Raw genomic sequence first — 19180 nt, forward strand, 5'->3', positions numbered from 1 at the left:
GGGTGCTGCTGCAGCGGTATCTGGGCGTGCTGCTGTGGCTTTCTCCCTCGGCGGCGCCCCTGTCCAGGCTGCCACTCCGAGGTCTCTGTGGCCTGAGCAGGTATCCCGGAGGCAGCCTGCCGAGCCGCATCTGTGGGCGGGCCATCAGTGGCCTGCTGCTGTGGTGAGGGTCGGGGTCTCCTGCGAGGGCAGGCCTTGGCCAGATGGCCGACCTGCCTGCAAATGAAGCACTGATTCGGGAGCCCCGAGAACTCCACTCTCTGATCTATCCATCCCCCCCCTATCCTAGGTAGCTGAATGACCTTAGGAAGGGAGGAGATGTCAGACACCAACACTCTGACCGAAGGTAGCCCAGCTGCTCTGGCCACCACTGAAGCTGCTGAGGGGCCAGTCTCTAGTACCGAGCCCACCAATGCTCCTAGCCTAGAGAGGAGTGGAAGATACTCCCGGCGGAGTCCAGGGAAGCAAACTGTAACATGGAAAAGGCGCTCTCCCTGCTCCGCCCGCTGCTGGGTCAAATCCATGCTGCCAAGGTCTGAAGAAAGCCCGAGCACCCCTGATGTCAAGGGGACTCATGGCAAGGACCTTGGCAACGCTCTGGGCGGCCTCGAACTCGATCTGGTAATGTCCACGGCCCAGTAGCTGTACGTCCAGGATCTTGCCCACATCTGCAAGAAGGCGGGCCTAAAGAAGATCCCGGATCTCCCCTCTGCTGGGGCGAGTGCCGACTATACGGCAGATGGTGGAATGAGCCTGGAGGCGTTCCACCTCTGCGGTGAGGCTCGCTTCCTCTTCTGGCGAAAGAGAAAGCCTGATGGGGGTGTCCTCAGGGGCGGGCGAGGGGGCTGCGGATGAGTCCCTCTGAGGCGGGGCGGGAGGAGCCTCCATCAGAGTCTGAAGCTACGGCGAAGGCGAGGCGAAGGCGGAGATCCTGCTAGAAGCGAGTTGCACACAGAGAGGCGGAAGACGGAGAAAAAAGGAAAACAAAACCCCCGGGGGGCGAAAGCAAGGAAAAGGATTGGGGGGGGGGGAAGGCGAAGGAGAAACCCTGGGGGGGGGGGGGGGGGGGGGGGGGAGCTGCCCGCAAGAGGGAGGGGTGGAGAGCGAGCTGGCGGAGGGGGGGGACGGGGCGCTGCAAAGGGGAGGAGGGCGCGAAGGAACGGGGGGGGCGCGAAGGTGAGGAAGGCGGCGGGCAGAGCAGCTAGGGAGGGGGCGCAGCAGCGAAGGCAGGCGGGGGGGGGGGCAAGGGAAGGCGTGAGGAGCGAGGGGAGGCGAGGGGGCGAGATGGCAGGGAGGCGAAGGGCGCAGTAGTGCAGGCAACGCGAGCAGGGAGGGGGGGCGGGAGCTTCAGCGAACCAGTCAATTTTGCAGTCTCAACTGTATGCCGAGATAGTAGTGTAAAGGCCCCAAATCTGACATATCAAATTTAGTTTTCTAATTAGCTTTGAAATCTGAAATTTGTGCTTTGCTAGTACCTGTAATGAGCATGTCATCTACATACAAGATGACTATGAGAATATCGGCACCGGTTTTCTTCACATACAATGTGCTTTCAACTGGACTATTCACATAACCTTGGCTGGTTAGATGAGCATGTATTTTATCATACCAAGCTCTTGGAGCTTGCTTTAACCCATACAATGCTTTGTGTAATCTGCATACTTTATGTTCCTCACCAGAAACTACAAAACCAATGGGCTGATTTACATATACTTCCTCCTGTAAATCCCTATTTAAGAATGCAGTTTTGATGTCCAATTGATGCACTTTCCATCCTTTATGTGCAGCCAATGCAATCAGTGATCTTATTGTGGTCATTCTCGAAGTAGGAGCAAAAGTCTCCTCATAATCTATTCCCTTTTTCTGGGAGTAGCCTTTAGTCACAAGTCTTGCTTTGTATCTGTCAATAGTACCATCAGACTTCCTTTTGACTTTGTACACCCACTTTGTTCCAATGACATGCTTGCCTTTAGGCAATTCCACAAGATCCCAAGTATTGTTCTTCATGATAGAAGAGATTTCAGCTTGCATAGCTTGCACCCAATGCTCAATCTCATGTGCTTCTTCATAAGAAGAAGGCTCTTCTGAATCAAAGAGACCACCCATGGCTAATGTAGACTCCCCATGATGTATATTCAATGCATGGCTGGAACTGGCCCTTGTTCTACCTGTGAGTGGAGCTACAAGTTTGCTTTCTTACAAAGTTTTCAGCAACCATCTTGGCACTGACTTGGCTGTGTCTATGGCTGTTTGCTCTTCCCTGACAAGATCTTCCACTCCTTCCATAGAAGGGGGCTGAATGGCTGGCTGTTCCACACGTTCTACATGAGGATTTTCTTGTGTAGGGCCTGGCTGATCTGAATCCCCCCTAATTGCAATGGGTAATAGTCCATCAAACATGTCTTGTATGCCTGTATCATTACTTTTATACAAGCTGTACATGGGCTGTTCTGAATTTTCAGCAAATACCACATCTCTACTGACAAAAATCCTTCGTGTTGTTGGATTATAAAGACGGTATCCTTTGCTCTCATTGCTGTAGCCCACAAAAATGCATTTCATTGCTTTGTCATCTAGCTTTGTTCGGAGTTGTTCTGGCACATGTGCATATGCCAAACACCCAAATGTACGCGTATAATCCACTGTTGGCTTTCGGGTATACCAAGCCTCAAATGGTGTTATGGTTTTCAAAGCTTTTGTTGGACACCTGTTCAACACATGAGTTGCACACATTATAGCTTCCATCCAAAAATTGTGAGGCAACTTTTGTGCTTTCACCATGCATCTTGCCATCTCCATGAGAGATCTATTTTTCCTTTCAGCTACACCATTCTGCTGCGGTGTATAAGACACAGTACATTGGTGTTTGATGCTCTTTTGAAGCATATAATCCTTGAATGCATTTGACATGTATTCTCCACCTCTATCTGAGCGGAGTGTTTGAACTTTACATCCACACATATTTTCAGCCATTGCTACAAAGTGTCGAAAGCATGCAAACACCTCTGCTTTCGCTTTCAAAGGGTAAACCCAAGCAAACCTGGAGTAGTCATCAATGAATGTGACGAAGTAAAGATGCCCCCCTATGGATGGTGTCCGCATTGGACCACATACATCACTATGTATGAGCTGTAATTTACTTTCAGCTCTAACAGCTCCATCTTTGGGGAATGGTTTTCGTTGCATCTTTCCCAAAATACACCCCTCACATACATGGAGTTCGATGCTTTTGCAGAAGCATCATATGGCTGATAATATGCCGCCTCCTGAGTCTCCACCAAGAAAATTTACATGCCCAAAACGAGCATGCCATAGCTCTGCATCATGCATAGCAGGAGTGTGGGCAGCCACTGTATTTGCATCATAAGTACGCTTGTCATAGTTGTCTAGCTTATACAAGCCTTTGTATTGTGTTCCAGAAGTGACTATTTCATAACCCTTTGATGGGTCTTTTACCAAACACTTCTCATCTTCAAATTCAACCTTTAAACCTTGGTCGTTTATGGCTGAGACGGAGAGCAGATTTTTCTTTATGCTTGGAACATACAATACATTTTTCATACATATATTGGCACCATTGGTTGCAATAAGTATGACATTGCCAATTCCCTTTACTGGATATGTGGTATGATCTGCACATGATACTGTGTGGCGATTTGAAGCATAAACCAAGTGTTGAAATACATCTTTGCAAGAAATGATGTGGCTCGAAGCACCACTATCAAAATACCATGATACATCCTGTCTGTCAAATGCAATGCAAGACATATCAAAGCACTTGGTGTGTCACTAGTGCATGTGACCAAAAAAGTGTACTCTTCCTGAATTACATTAGCTGATTGCTGTGCTTGGTCATCAGAAGAGTCTACTACTGCATTGCCTGCTTCTTTCCTTTTCTCTTTTGCAATGCGCTTCCTACATTCACTGATGTAGTGTCGAGGCTTATGGCAGTAGTGACATTTGCCCTTCTTTTTGGACTTGTTTGCATCCCCTTTGTTAGACTTTTCACCACCAAAAGAGGGCTGTCCATGACCAGCCTTGCTAGACTGTTGTCCCCCATGCTTAAAGCTCTTTGCTTTACCCTTATTGTTGGCTGTAAATGCCTTGTCTCCACCACGGTTGCTTGATAAGTTTGCTCTTGTTTGCTCTTCCTGCAAGAGTAAACCCACTAGCTCTTCAAAAGTGATGGGATCAGCACCTCCTCTCATAGAGAGGTTAAGAGAGGTGTGAAAGCCCAAGTACGAAGGTGGTAAAGAATGAAGAGTGTTGGTGACCAGCTGTCTGTCTGGGATAACCTCATCAATGTTGAGCAATTGTTCCTGCAAATCTTTCACTTTGGTGAGATGATCTGCCATGGAATCACCCTCATCCATAGAAAGAAGATCCAATTGTCTCTTCAAGTAGGCAACTCTTGCCTCGTTGCGTACCTGATACATTGCTTCCAATGTGTCCCATGCAAGCTTGAATGTCTTGCAAGAACGAATGTGCGGAATAATAGTCCTTTTCACTGAAAGGGCTATCAATGACATGGCCTGTGCATCCCTTGAGTCCCATCTCTTCTGCTCTTGTGTGGGAGCAGGTTCTACTTTAGGAGCTCTTTGAGCACCTCCCCTTTGAGGTGTGGCTGGCTGTATGGTAAGTGGGCGTGTGTCATCACCACACACGATGCCCCAAAGCCCTTTGGCTACCAGCAAATTACGGATCATGAAACTCCAGAGGGAGTAGTTAGATCCATCCAACTTTTTTTTTTTTTTTTCCGGAAAAACGATCCTTCTATTAGTTAATGAGAAAACGCCATAAGGCTACAAAGCTCACCTCGCAAGGAGGGATAAAAAACACAGTGAACACCTGAGCTCCACCCCCGTGGGCTCTGGGGGGGGCTACCTAGTAGTACATGTGGGAGGTGAGAAAAGCCAAACTGGAGGCCTGTAGTGCCAACTGACATCCTCACCCCTCGCGGTGAGGAAAGGGCCAGGCTGCCAAGTGCGGAGGAAAGCCTTGTGGCGCCCTCTCATGCGATCCGAGTCGCCCTGGTTTCCCCCAGTGTCCTCTCAAGGTGTGAATGATGTCCACCCAAAGGGCCTGTATGACCTCCGCCGGTGGAGTCGCCGGGCGGTCAATGGCCTCCCTGCATCGGGCTCTCCAAATGTGCCAAGCCGTCATGCTGCTGATCATCTCCCATCTGTGCCCGACCCCCTCCTGAGGGGCTGCCGAAGAGAAGTCTGGCGTCGGAACCACCGCCATCGCCCTGTCAGAGACCTGGATGGTCGCACTGCCAGGGACGTCCTCATATCCAAGGGCCGGGCCGCTGTCCGTGGCCCAAGCCACCGCACCCCACGTCACCAGCATCTCACCTGGTGAGCCTGCAAAAACCATCCTGAGAGCGCGCTGCCAGACCTGCTGTGCCTGTGGTGGGCAATCCCATAAGCAGTGCCGCTGCGACTCCTGTGCATGGCCGCACAGAGGGCAGGACGCTGGGTGACTGCCGAAAGCTAGCCAAGTCCCCACAGCCAGTCCTCTATGCGTTGTGAGCCAGAGAAACAGCGTCACCTTCCGGGGCCGGAAGCTTGCCCAAAGGCGTTGCCAGAAGTCCCTAAGAAAGGCAGGGGAGAGCCCCTGTCGCCGCCAATGCTCGGCCGCCGCCGGGGTGCTCGCTATCCTGTGTCTCTGAATCCGCCGCCCCAACCTCGCTGTGTACTGAAAAAAGGGGATGCCTGGTCTGGTAGGGGCCAAGTAGGGATCTCGCCAAAACCACTCACCTGGATCCCACTGAAGGCGAATAAGAGGCCTGCTGTCCCAAGCCCATAATCTCCAAGAACAGTCCTCCCCTATCGAGGCCGGTGATGGGTCTACATGCCACTGTCTCTGATGAAAGCCGACCACCCGCACCCTCTGAAGAATACATCCCTGGAGCCCATCCAAATCTAGTCGTGTCCTCTAAAGCTGGCCACCCTCTCCCACCTCGAAAGTGAGTGGTGCGACTCTCTCCGCTGTGCCGCAGACCGCTAGAAGGATCTCATGCCGAGTAAAGACACCCATCCACTGTGGAGGTGGAGGGTCCTGTACTGGGGTCCGCCACTCCCGGGGGATGGCCGCCTCAATGTCCTGTCTCATCAACTCTCTTCCCATCATCCCGCTGAGTCTCCTCTCCTGGGCCTCTAGAGGCAGCTGCTGAAAACCTATCCAGTCGTCTAGGGATTGGGCTGGGCCAGAGCTCAGCGGGCCCCACGACACGTGAGACCGCGATCCAACCATATGGCCACTGGGGAGTCGAATCAAGGGGTTCCAGATCAAAGGCTGCCTCAGGCGCTCCTCATCGGTGCCCGGGGGAGTCTGGAAGAGTGACGGCCTCAGATGCGCCCAGGCCCTCAGAAGGCTAGCTGCAAAACGCTCCTCGAAGCCAAGGCCCACTCCTCTGGATCGCTGCTCTGTAAAGATCCACCTGATGCTGGGGGTCCAGGGGCCGCTAAGAGAAGGGGTGCGGCTGAGCATCCTGGAAACAAGAAACTCCTTCCACGGCTCAGCGCCTGGCAGGAGGCCACGAACTACCAACTTGCCAAGCAATGCTCGGCTTTGGCAAATAGGATCAACAATGCCCAGGCCGCCTCTCTCCCTCGGCTGAGTGATCACTGCCCATGCCACCTTGGCCCTGGCGGGCCGCCCGTCGCCACCGGACCAAAGAAAGTTCCTGATGAGCCTCTGCACCTGGCCAATGCACGCCCGAGAGAAGGCCCAGCAAGAAGTGATGTACCACATAGTAGCAAGCAGAACCGGGTTGGCCACAACTACTCGGCCAGCCAGAGATAAACGAGCGGTACTCCAATACAGAAGCTTCTTCCGAATGCTCAGAAGAAGGGGGGCTATCTGCTGCTCCGGAGATATGTCAATGCCCACATAGCATCCCAAATAACGCACTGTAGTGCCTGGGGGCAGCCACTGAAAACCATCAAACTGGCCTCCAAGTCGGGGGGGGCATAGAGCTGACCCACAACCCACACGACTTGTGCCAGTTGATCAAAGTGCCCGAAGCTCTGCAAAACCTGTCCATGGCTAAGGCGAAGCGGCGGAGGTTCTCCTCACCTCCCTGAAGATAGACAGCAGTGTCATCCGCAAACTCCGAGTCTAGGAGCTCCTCCGAGGTGCGGATGGGAAGCTGGAAGCCCCGCAAACCTGTATCCTGTGCCGTCAAAAAAGTGCTCATGGCCTCCGCCACAAAAAGAAAAAGAAAGGGCGCCAAGGGGCACCCCTGCCACACCGAGCGCGAGAGCTGGAACCTCTCTCCGCGCACGCCCTGTATCAGCACCTGGCTATGAGCCGATGTGTAGAGTGCAGAGACCCCACGGATCCACTGAGGGGGGAAGCCCATCCTCTCCATAGTGCCTTCCAAGAAGGCCCAGTCCATCCGATCATATGCCTTCTCGAAGTCGAGAAGGAGCACTGCCAGATCCTCCTGTCGAAATCTAGCCAAAGCCGTAGCCTCCCAAAAAAAGAAAATGTTATCCAGAATGCTCCTATCCTGGATGAAGCCTGTCTGCGTGGAGTGGATGATGTCCGGAAGGTGAGGCTGAAGCCGCCTGCTGATCGCCTTAGCTAGGACCTTGTAGGCCGTGCCTAGCAAGGTGATCGGTCTCCACTGTCTAATCTCCAGTCTGTCTCCTCCCTCTTTGGGGATCAAGTGGGTCAACCCCTCTGCCATGCTGTCCGGCATGACTCCTGACTCCATAATCTCCTGGAATGCCAATCTGAAGCCCCTATGTAAGAGGCCCCAGTACCTCTGGAAGAAAGCCATCGAAAGACCGTCCTCTCCTGGGCATTTGCCCCGAGGTAATGCCTGAAGAGCCTCCTCCAGTTCCGTATCCGAGAAGGGGGAGAGAAGGGAGTGCTGCAAATGGGCCGGCACAACCGGTCTCGTGAAGCTCCAGACTGCCTCCCGAGCCTCTCTCACCCTGTCATATGCTGGCTCAGCAGAGAGAAGATCCCTGTAAAAATCTGTGGCTATAGCCCGAACCCTGGGGGGATCCACCACAACCTGGCCATCAGCCTGCCGAAGACGCCTGAGACCCTCTCGTCTGAAGCGAGGCCCTGTCGCCTCAAAGAAATCTCGAGTCACTCTGTCTCCAGCCTGTGTCCAAAAATAAGCCCGATTATGGAATCGGAACTCCACCCTCCTCTCCTCGATGGATCTGATCTCAGTGCGAGCTGACTCCATCTGCTCTGAGATCCAAGGGCTCGTAGGATCCCTCTCCTGGAGTCTCTGGAGGGACGCTAGACTCCTCCGTAGGCTCCTCTCCTGCTCTCTGAAGGCCTCCAGCCGGTCCAAGGCAGCCTGTCTGAGCATCTGGCTGATCTCCTGCAAGCCACTGGCAAGATCGCTGGCTGCCGATCCTCTCCTGAACTGCAGCTCTTGCCAGACCTGCTCAACTCTGATCGCAATCTCGGGCTCCTCTATGAGACAATCTGGAATCCGGACGCTCTGGCCCTGCTCTCCTCTCATGGGGTCCTCGATCTGGAGAAGCACTGGAAAGTGGTCTGAAAACGAGGAGCCTGCAAGTATGCCCACAGTGCCACCTCTATCACAGGCCCACTCATCAATGTAAAACCTGTCGATGCGGGAGAGGTTAACTCCTGTGGCCCGTCTATCCGAGCGCGAGAAAGATAGACTCCCCTGCAACCTGCCAAACTCCGGGAGAGTCCACGGATCCTGGCCTCTCACCTGTAGCACTAGTTCCTCCCAGGCAGCGAGCTCCGGCCCATGAATGGTCTCCTGGCTGTCCCCCATCCTGTCCTCTGCATCCTCCAGCATGTTGCAATCCCCTCCGAGGCACCAGTGGTCTGCCAAGGGGAGGGACTGCCTAATGGTGCTCCAGAACTCGGCGTAGAAGTTGAGGAAGCCAATGCGGTCTTCCCCAACCCGAAGGATGATCCACTGCGCACGACCCTGGACCAGAGTGCCAGAGTCCACAACCTCGGATAGAAGCTGCTCGCTGACTGAGATGCATACTCCACCCTGGTTCCCCTGGGAGCCATATGCCGGTGACCAAAAAGTGTGACTCCTGCCTGGCAGATCTTCCCGCAGGTGCGGGTACGCCCGGCAGAAAGGTGGTGCTCCTGGATGAAAAGGATATCTATGGGTCCTCCAACGAGAGCCCTCTGGATCTCCTGGCGAAGTCTGCCCCGACCAATGTAGCAGCGATGTCCACCGAGACCCTGGATGTTCCATGAGAGGATCCTCATGGATGAGCTATGGCAACTGAAGCAGCCTCCACTGGCTCACCCCTCTCAGCCGGCCCGGATGATCCGCCCTCCACTCTGTGAGTCTTGGGCGCCGGCTTGGAGGGAGAATAATCACTGTCTGTCCAGGTGCGGAGTCTCTCCAAAAAGAGGGTGACCTGTCTCTGTCCAGCCCCACTCCGCCTTCGCCCTGTCCAGGGCATAGGCGTGAGACCAATCCTCTGCATATATGTATCTAAAGGTAGGCTGCACCCTCGGGGCGGCATGGAGGAGAATCAGAAGCACCGCCTCAACTGAGGTGTGGACCGGATCCGCCCGCCAGTCTCCTATACCAAACAAGCTCATGCGGGCTGAGTGTAATCGGGTCTGCAATAGGTCCATGAGCCCAAAACTTCCTCTACAGAGTTGCAATCCCATGCTGTGTCTGGGGCAACACTGAGAGGAAAGGAGAAAGCCACCATGCTGCTCACCACTGAGGGAGAACGAGAGGGATGGCACACCACGCAAACTCGCAAGGGCGCGACCAGTGTCTCGAACGGGCCAGCATCCAGCTGGAGGCACCTAAAAAAACCGTAATCCACTGGTAGCCCCATCACTCGCGGGGGCCCCCAGGGGAGGCTGGAGAGAACTCTGTGGCGGGCGAAGCAAGGATCGCCATCTCCACTGGCCCGGAGTGGCGGTGGAACAGCCGCTGGACTGAGCTCTGGCCTACCGAGCTGCGCTGCCCCGGGGCAGTGGGTGGTCTGGCGAAGTATCCTGGAGAGGCCGAGGGAGGGATGGGGGCTCGCGGCGAGGAGGGGGGAGAGCGAGGAGAGGATGGAGAGGCATCTGCCAGAGGATAGGTGTCAGGGGGGGCCGCCGGGGGAGGCGGGAGGGGGGGGCTGGGGGGGGAGAGGGGGGGAGAGGGGGGGCTGGAAGGAGTGCTCTCCGGGTGAGGGGAAGGGGAGCCGGGGGTCGAAGAGTGCGGCCCGGGATCCTCAGGAATCTGCTCCAAGGAGGGGGCGGGGCCCCCCGCGGGGGGAGGCGGGAGCGGGGTCTCCACGTGGGAGGCTCCACCAGCGGCCTCAACGGGCACTGAGTCTGAATCCTCGTCCATCGGGGTGGGACCTGCTGGCCGCCTATCCCTGACTGGAGCATAAGTGCGGGTAGGCGCCTGTACGCCAACCGGAGTCGCCTGTCCGCCAACCTGTCCACCAGCCTGTGCTGCCTGCTGGCGTCTGCGAGCGACGGTCCCTGCGGGCCGGGCGTTTCCGCCGGCGAACCTCCTGCCATCCGCCAGCCTCTTGGGTCTGCGCGGCATCCTCCGCCGGGGCCTGCTCGTCAGATGATGGCGCCTGCTGTGGCGAGCCAGGGATGTCCGGTCTCTGAGGTGGATGGCCACCCCTCGGGTCTCCTGCAGGCGGTCCAGAGGCGGCATAGCGTGAAGGATAACCCCCTTGCGGGGGCAGGCGCGTGCGAGATGGCCCATCTCCCGACATGTGTAACACTGGCCGAGGAGGCCCGAATACTCCACGCGCTGTATCAGATGTCCTCCAGAAAGACAAGGGAGAAGGATCGTGTTCGGGAGGGACTCCGGTGACGGAACCACAACTCGAATGGTCGGGAGTCCTGCTGCCCGAGCAATCACTGAAGCCGCTGTCTGAGGCGTCTCCACCACCTGCCCGAACGCCTTGCCAATGGATGACGAGGGGCAAGTACTCCCTACGGAGTCCAGGAAAGCAGATAGTGACGGGGAAACCTGTCGCGCCTGCTAGCGGGTCAGAAGCGGGGTCGAAACCATGAGTCCATCGCGCCAGGAACGCCCGGGATGAGCGGAGGGCAATGGGGCTCCGAGCCAGCACCATCTGAGCTGCCTGTGGGGACTCGAAATCCACTTGGTAGTAGCCACGTCCCAAAAAATCTACAATGACGATCTTGGCGGGCACGCCAACAAGGCTGCCTTGCAGAAGGTCGCGAAGCTCTCTCCGCATCATCGGACGGCTACCCACTATCTTGCAGACCAAGGAGGAGGCCTCAAGAGCAGAAACTGTGGAAACAAACAACTGAAGATCTTCAGCTATGAACTCCAGATGGAGACCGGAATCGGCAGGGTTAGTCGGAGCGGCTTCCATGGAGTCCTCCAGAGGGAAAAGGCCAGAAACCGGGGTCACCAAAGGGAGGGACACAGCCCTGCGAGGAAAAAAGAGAGGCGGAGGGCTACAGGATAGCGGGGGCGGGGGCGGGGCGGGGGGGGAGGGGGGGGGAGCTGAGGCGGGGAGGAGCTAGCGGTGGGCGGAGGGGCGAGACGGAAGGGAGGAGAGGGAGAAGGCGGAGGGGAAGAGATGCGCAGCGGAGGAGAAGGCGGAGGGGGGAGAGGTGGCGGGGGAGAGAGGAGAGGCAGGGGAGAAGGAGGCGAAGGGGTTAGAGAGGCGGGGGAAGAGATGACGGGGGAAGGAAGCAAGCGGAGGGGGGAATGGCGGGGAAGGAAGCGTGGAAGGTGGCGAAGGAAGAGAAGGCGGGGGAGGAAACAAGGAGGGAGGGGGGGGAGTGAAGGCGGGGGAGGATGCGAGGCAGAAAGCGGGGGAGAGATGGCGAAGAGGGGCGCAATGAAGGAGGCGGGGGAGAGGACGGAGGAGAAAGCGGTGGACTGGCGGGGGGGAGAGGGGGGCGCGACGGCGAGAAGCAGCGGGGGGGGGAGAGGCGGAGCTCGCAGGCGAGGTTGTCAGTCGCTGGATAACACTTCATGTGCCAGACTTCGATGTCGCAACTAGATCCATCCAACTTGTCCTCTCCTGGGTGAGCACACCAAGTACATTTGTAGCATTTTGAGCCATGTCAACAAAATATACCTGCAAGCAAACCAAGCACCAATGTGCACTGCCAGGCAACCAAATGTCCTGTGCAAATTTTTGCCTGCAAACTGAAGCAAGAGTAAACCTGCACCAAATTGTCCAATTACACACAATGTGTATACATATGCGACAAATCACAGCTGTAATGCCCAATTACATGCTCCAATCTGAAAAGCCCCAATTTTTATGCATTGCAATTGCTTCAATGTGCAATTAATTGGCCAATTTTCACAAAAGCCCCAAATTTCTACAACTGAAAGAGGCTCAATTTGCTGATTTTGACCTCAATTTGGAAAACCCCCAAATTCCAACAGTATGAATGGCACCACCTGCAATTTTTCTGGCAAAGGGGAATTTTGGCAAACCCCTAAAATTACTGAACCTGCCCTGCCCTGAAATGGCTGCAAAAATTTATGGGTTCAACACATAATAATAAACTTCTAAAGCAAACTTGCAAGCGAGGGCAGCACGTATGGTATAGGTGCCTTCCGCGCAGTACACAAAGGCTGGCCGACGCAAATACAGGCCTGCAGCAGCGGTGTCAGCAGGCTGCAGGCCGGCGCTGGACTGGAGCGTTGCAGGTATACGTGCCGGAATGAAGTAGTGGAGCAGTGTAGGGGTGCGCACTGGACGAGGTATTGGTATTCGTAGGGAGTGGCATCCGGAGCTGCAGGTACGCGCGTCTGGAACCACAGGCACGGCCGGAACCGTGCAGTCGGGGTGGCCGGAGCAGGGCACGACTGAAGGCGCACCCAGAGCGGTGCAGCCACTGGGCGAGGTGGAGGCGGAGGTCCCCGCACTAGCTCCGCCCCGGGACTAGGAGGCAGAAAGCGGTGACGACGGAGGTTTGCGCAGTAGCGCCGCTGAAGAGGCTGGGCGGAACGGGCGGCGGACGCGCTCCTTGCACTAGTGCCGCCGGCGGGGCTGGGCGGAAGAAGCGGACGGAACGAGCGACGGATGGACGGATTTTCGTAGAATTTTGTAGGCGACAGACGGACGGACTGCGTTGACGGAATTCCACAGGGAACTGCAGAGACTGAAATTCCAAGAAGCTGAGAACCTTCAGAGCTCTGATACCAGTTGTTGGTGTTGGACTCACACACTCACACACACACAAACCTGCACATTAGGGCTAGGTGTAGGATGGAGAAGCTCACACAGAAATGAGAGAGAAAGAAAGAAAGAAAGAAAGATATATTAACGTCTACGAGAGGCATATGCCTACAGCTGTCCACCTTTTTGCAGGTTTGGGACAGTGTAGGCACAAAAACATGCTTGCATGCCGAATTATAGACTTCTCAGTGAAGTCCTCATCACTAAAAGCAATATCAAACTGTGCCACGAAAGCAAGCACCTTGGAGGCATCATACTCTCCATGAAAGGCATCAAATTCCACGGACTTGTCCCCTGCCTTGAACTCCTTGAGCTTTTTGGGATGTGATTCATGTTCTTCTCTCTTTCTCTTCCCCTTATCCAATGGGGCAGCCCTCTCTATATGGGCTTCATGGGCAACCAAAGATGTTTCACGAGGCACGGTGACATGTGCATTATGAATCTGTGGCCTAGATGCATGTGACCAACCCCGAGATATAGCCACCCAGTAAGTTCCCCTATCGCCTATGCAAGGCATTGGAGGACCAACTGGAGTAGGAGTTATCTTAGTTACTCGGGGCTGGATTTATTTGCCCATCATCCTTGCTGTTCGTTGCACCCATCTTATTCGTGCAAAAAGAAGACAAGACCGCATGTTTATGTGTGGACCACACAGCAGTGAATAAGTTCACCATAAAAAATAAGTTCCCAATGGCTAGGATTGAGTACATTTTGGAGCGTCTCAATGGTGCTAAGTATTTTTCAAAGATAGACCTCAAGAGCGGCTATCACTAGGTTTGGATTTTTACGGCTCACATTCCAAAGACGGCTTTCTAGACTGACGTGGCCATTATGTGTTCATGATGATGCCAGCAGTAACTTGACTGGATTTTGTGACCCAGATTGGGCAAGAGATTCTAATAGCAAAAAATCTGTTTTTGGTTACTATTTTCTTTTTTTTCAAGGAAGAAACTTTCTGGTTACTATTTTCGTATTGGGTCTAGAATTATATCCTGGACAGTAAGGAGGAACCTACAATGAGATGCACTTACAGAGAGGCTGAGTATAAAAGGCGGCATTCTTTGCTTTATATGAAGCAGCCTGGTTGAGAAGGATTTTAGGAGACATGGGTGTTGCTTAAAATGGAGCGACAGAGAAAGCATAACACACACTCACTGATCTCAATGGCCAACCTCCCTCCCTCCTTGCTCTTGACCCTTTCACTACTGTCTCCTGCATGAGCTCCCAAGGTTTGTGCGCATTGCTTGAGGATGTTACATTTCCTTCCTTTGCATGGGCCCCATGGAGTTTAAAACGAGCCTTCCACCACAAGGGTAATGGTAAGAGGATTAATTTTAGAGTGATCACCATTGCAAGTGACCTTTTCTATAGCATGACCTTTTAATGAGCATTTTCTTAGTGGAAGATGATGAGCAATGTTATAGGATGGCACATTTGTGATTCCATGTACATAGAAGCCATTGAGGGCGTCTCCACCACAGAAATGAAGCGTGGGAATATAATCTGAACTGACCTCATTTTGATACTCCAGCAGGGAGCGGATAGAGGGTGACTGCGGATAGAGTATCTGGAAGCATTGGTTTACTTTTTCTGACAATCACAGTAATATTTTCTGGCACTAAATGCCATGACTATAGCTCTCTTCCTCTTCCATGACTAGCACCACCAGCCCTCACTCACCCACTACGTGTAGCCTCCCTTGAGAGCAGCCAGCCACAGAAGGCACTCTTTTTCCTTTGTTTCTAGTCCAATTTCTTGGTGCTGTTTGCTGCTGTGAAATGCAAGTTAAAGTTTACTGAATGAAAAAGTATAAAGCTTTGCTTCTATATCAAATTTGCAATGTAAGCAATATTATAGTGGACTTGTGCTGTTCTTATGTGGTCTGCACTTTGCTACCAAATGTCCTCTTAGGTCCTTTACATGGCATACCATATGGATTAAAAGATATCATTGCTGTTCCTAAGTACAGAACTACATGGGGTTCTGGCTCTTTCAAAGATCAAATAATCGGCAATGAAGCTTGGGTGTATCGAAGGTAAGCTAAAAATGTTTTGCTCATATTCTTCTTTTGCCTTTCTATGCTGTCTTCATTAGTTCCACGAGAACCCCATCCCCATCCTCCACACCCCCCCCCCCCCGCGCCGCGCTCCCTCACCACACATGCGTGCGCGTACACGCTCATGCACATGCTCAAAGAAAGAAAAACAAATCAGTCCATAGCAGGATCTTGATAAGGGAGTAATAGGTGAAGTTTATTGATTTCTAGATCATGGAGACGTGCCTGCCTGAGTACCTTCTTTCTTGTATCTTTTCGTAGCAGAGGCAATTAATTTTTTCTGACCTCCAGAGGCATACATGTAATAGGGCTGAGACTCCCTATTTGGATGGATGATGACTTATGATTACAATATGTTGATGCCTTTCTAGACTGTTTTGGTATCCATCATCTAGGCTGAGTTCATCGATGAGACTGAGTTACATGGCATCAGATGTGGGATAGCATGGTAGATCATTGTACATGGGCTTTGTTGTACTTTTATATTTTTAGTGATGGGATAAATTCAGTAATTAAGCAATTGATTTAACAATTAACAAGAATTGATTCAGTAGCTTGCATCACAAATGGAGAACATGAATTTCTCAATGCTAGGACTTGGGCTTGCTTAAACATATAGAATGTGAAGAGTTTTGCACTTGGGCTGCCCACTAAGATACTCACACCCCTTCATATCCCTTATACCATTTAATAATCCTTACAAATGAACCTTAGTCTATCAACTATTCAATGTTTCTAACACCTTAACTAATTAGAACGTCCTAGCTGATAATAAGGCAAGGCCTAGTTCTTACCAAAAGGAGACTTTAGGACTAGTGACTATAAGCAACGGAAGGAGACTTGGAGGTTCTGTGTCTAAAAAGAGATTCCTATTAAGTATAACCAAACCAAGACAAATCGATGACCATAGGCTGGAAGAAGAAATTCATCCAGAATTCAAGGCATGCACAAGCATTGCGGGAGCTGATGGGTCCAAGGTCCTGAGGGAGTATGGAAAAAGAAGTTCCTGTGATCCCATTGCCTCTTGAAGGCGATATGCTTTGTTTGCGCAGATATAGGGTTCCTTGGATAGAAGCCCAAGTGGCCATGAGAGTGTATAATATCTGACCAAGTGTGAAAGGTATGACTGCCATCCATAGCCTCTATGCATCTAGCTCTCCAAATCTGCCAAGCTGTAACATTGGCAATAATGTCCCTGGAAGCCCAGCTGCGAAAAGCAGAATGACTATTTCAGTAGAGGGTGGCCCATTGAGAACCAGCACTGGGCGGGTGAATGGAGATGGGGAGACAGTGCTTAAGTGCAGTGTAAGCAAGAGCCCTCCCATGGGACCAAGGGAATTCCGGCACCCCTCACTGGGGATACTCTATGGGAGCTCTAGAGCCAAGGCTCCAGAAGGATCCAGACAACAGACTACTGCTAGTTTCAGTCATCGGGATTACCAGACAGATGTGGCTATATAAGCCTGCACATCGTAACATTTGAGACCATTTGCCTAGTTGTAATTCTCCCTATCAAACTCTTGTAACTCTTACTTCATGATTTCTGGAGTACAGTTGTACACTTCTTACTGAAATAAAGAATAGACAGATACATTGCACGTTTGAATATTGTTGTTATGAGTAATTTCCTTAATAAGTGTAAATAAGTATTGACTCTCCGATTGACAGAACTCAAATGTTCTATCTCCCGTCATGCCCCTACAAAGCCCTTAGACGACCTGGCCAGTTAACTAAGAGCAACGAACTAGTCCAGCAAGAATAGTATTGACCTATTCCTTAGGATTGTCATTCAGTGTATTGTCCGGGATTTCCCAATGTATATGCCAAGAACCCTACATACACACTCTAGTCTCTCTCTCTCTCTCTCTCTCTCAACTTTCACTATATATATATATATATATATATATATATAACAGACGCCTCTAACACGCCTCTAATGTCTCTAAAAAATACGAGTCTTTTGAGGCGCGTACCATACCCACCTGGTACCAAACGCCTCTGACGCTTCTAACAACCTTGGGGAGAACAACGGAACGGCACAGGGGGGAGAGGGGGGGGGGGATTGAACCTGATAGACCCAGAGGTGTAAAGAAAGGCATTGCTTTGTAAGATGATTGGTAGAGGATTTTTTTGTGGCGCTGAGTCATGGCAGGACTCTCTCATGTAGGAGATTACGAGGCGTACTCGTGTTAGGGGAGGCGACTGGATATACAGCCCAAATTTTATCTTTTCGGGTCCCATACTCCTCTTTGGTTAGATTCCTCCTTCAGGCTTGGGATTGCATGAGGAGGTTCTTGGTTCACATACCTCCGCTGTCAGCTGAGGAGGCTAATAGACAGCGCATTATGTGGAATGACTTGATCTTCGATGAGTATGGTAGACCTCTTTGGGCAGCGAGGCATATTCAGTGCTGGATTGGAAGAGGCTTAAATGCTTCACAAAGAATTAGAGAGATGTGCTTATGCAGCATCTGAGGGGGACTACTTAAAGAATTGTGTAGATTGATGCTGCTATATCCAACCACTGGATCACAGGGACCTTCTTGGAAGGGCTTTATGACTCATGGTTTGGAGTTTTCTCAGGGACATGTGTACCTCTATAGGTTATGGGCCTCCCCACATTGAGGGAGGATGACACACGACTCTTTTTCTCTTTAGAGGATGGATGGAGAGACGTGATGTGCAGGATATCACCGAGGGCCCGGTGGTGCGTCCTGTGACATCTCCCTTTTGCACGTTGTTAGCTTTTTCCTTTAATTTAAATGATTATTGCATATATTTCTTGTAAAGGAAAAGATGTAAAGTGTTTCTTGAACCAGCAGTGTCTTTTTTTTTTTGGTTAGTCTCTATTATACTGTTTAAGGTTAGATAAAACTAAATCAGTTACTTACCTAACGCCTTGATGTTCAGGCTGAAAAAAGCGGGAGCAGTTCTTGTGGCCAAGTTGGTTACTGGATCTTTGGCATATGATGACATCTGGTTTGGGGGACGAACAAGAAACCCGTGGAATATTGAGGAATTTTCTACAGGATCATCTGCTGGACCGGCGTCAAGCACATCAGCTGGTATGTTTCTTAATAGCTCTGTTTTGGTTCATCTACAAAGAGAATGCACAAAAATAGAAAGCAATATCGGCCTGACTATCTTCATACATGCATTACAACCAGCAAGTGCCTCTTTTTTCCTTTGGTTCTTGTTGTGCTATAATCAGTTTTGTGAAATCGTTCACACTTTGTGGGCAATGCTGGATGCTGATTATATATTTGTGTCAAAAATTTTCTCACTTGCAAATCTGACTGGCACACAAGGGTGGACCAATGATGATGGGACAGGACAATGACAGGGAGTTTTCCTTTTCCCATCAGCTTCAAAATTACCCTCCCATTCTTTCTCAGTGTTGACTCTTGCACTGGCAGTGAATCCTGTGACAGCAATGATTTGTTCCTTAATGTGATTGGAGGTTGCCTGGAGCTGTGATGATTGTATACACTCTGAGGCAGTGTATGAATCTTTTATGCATTCATTCTTATACCTTCCTCTTCCTCTCTTATGGTATTATAACAAGAGACCCATTGGTAATGAGAGTGATAAGGTATGGAGATGCACACCCTAGACTCGAGGGGCTCAACTTTTAGGCGCAACTATGTACTCTAATATGGTGCTTCTCTTCAGGTTGCAGAAATATGAGAGACCCCTTAGACTTCAAAATACACTATTTACCTTGTTCTTGTAATACCTTTACACAACTAGATGCGAGGCACAGGTGGTACACCGGCGTGAGGCGATGGTGACAGTTCATGAGGCCCATAGAGCAAGCAAGTGGGCTATCTATACTGAGATGGTAGGGTCATGATCACTAAGCACCGTCTGAAATAGGGACACGGGGTCTATGAGACCAAACACCTGAGGTTAGCAGTATGGAACTGCAATGGCATCCTGTGGTCGAATCC

The 19180-nt window shown here is 51.7% G+C and overlaps 1 protein-coding gene across 3 annotated transcripts in view; it reads left to right on the plus strand.

Moving 5' to 3' along the window:
* The window catches only part of LOC147615354 (Amidase family protein), a 181639-nt gene that overhangs the window by 93050 nt on the left and 69409 nt on the right, over positions 1 to 19180 (plus strand). For all 3 annotated transcript variants that reach the window (XM_086779443.1, XM_086779441.1, XM_086779442.1), the window contains 2 exons: positions 15087 to 15210; positions 18141 to 18295. In XM_086779443.1, coding sequence (XP_086635569.1) covers positions 15087 to 15210; positions 18141 to 18295 — 279 coding nt within the window. The remainder of the gene's footprint in view (positions 1 to 15086; positions 15211 to 18140; positions 18296 to 19180) is intronic.

This window comes from Cibotium barometz, chromosome 40 (assembly GCF_041138505.1).
Source record: "Cibotium barometz isolate CiBa-2024 chromosome 40, ASM4113850v1, whole genome shotgun sequence".
NCBI lineage: Eukaryota > Viridiplantae > Streptophyta > Polypodiopsida > Cyatheales > Cibotiaceae > Cibotium > Cibotium barometz.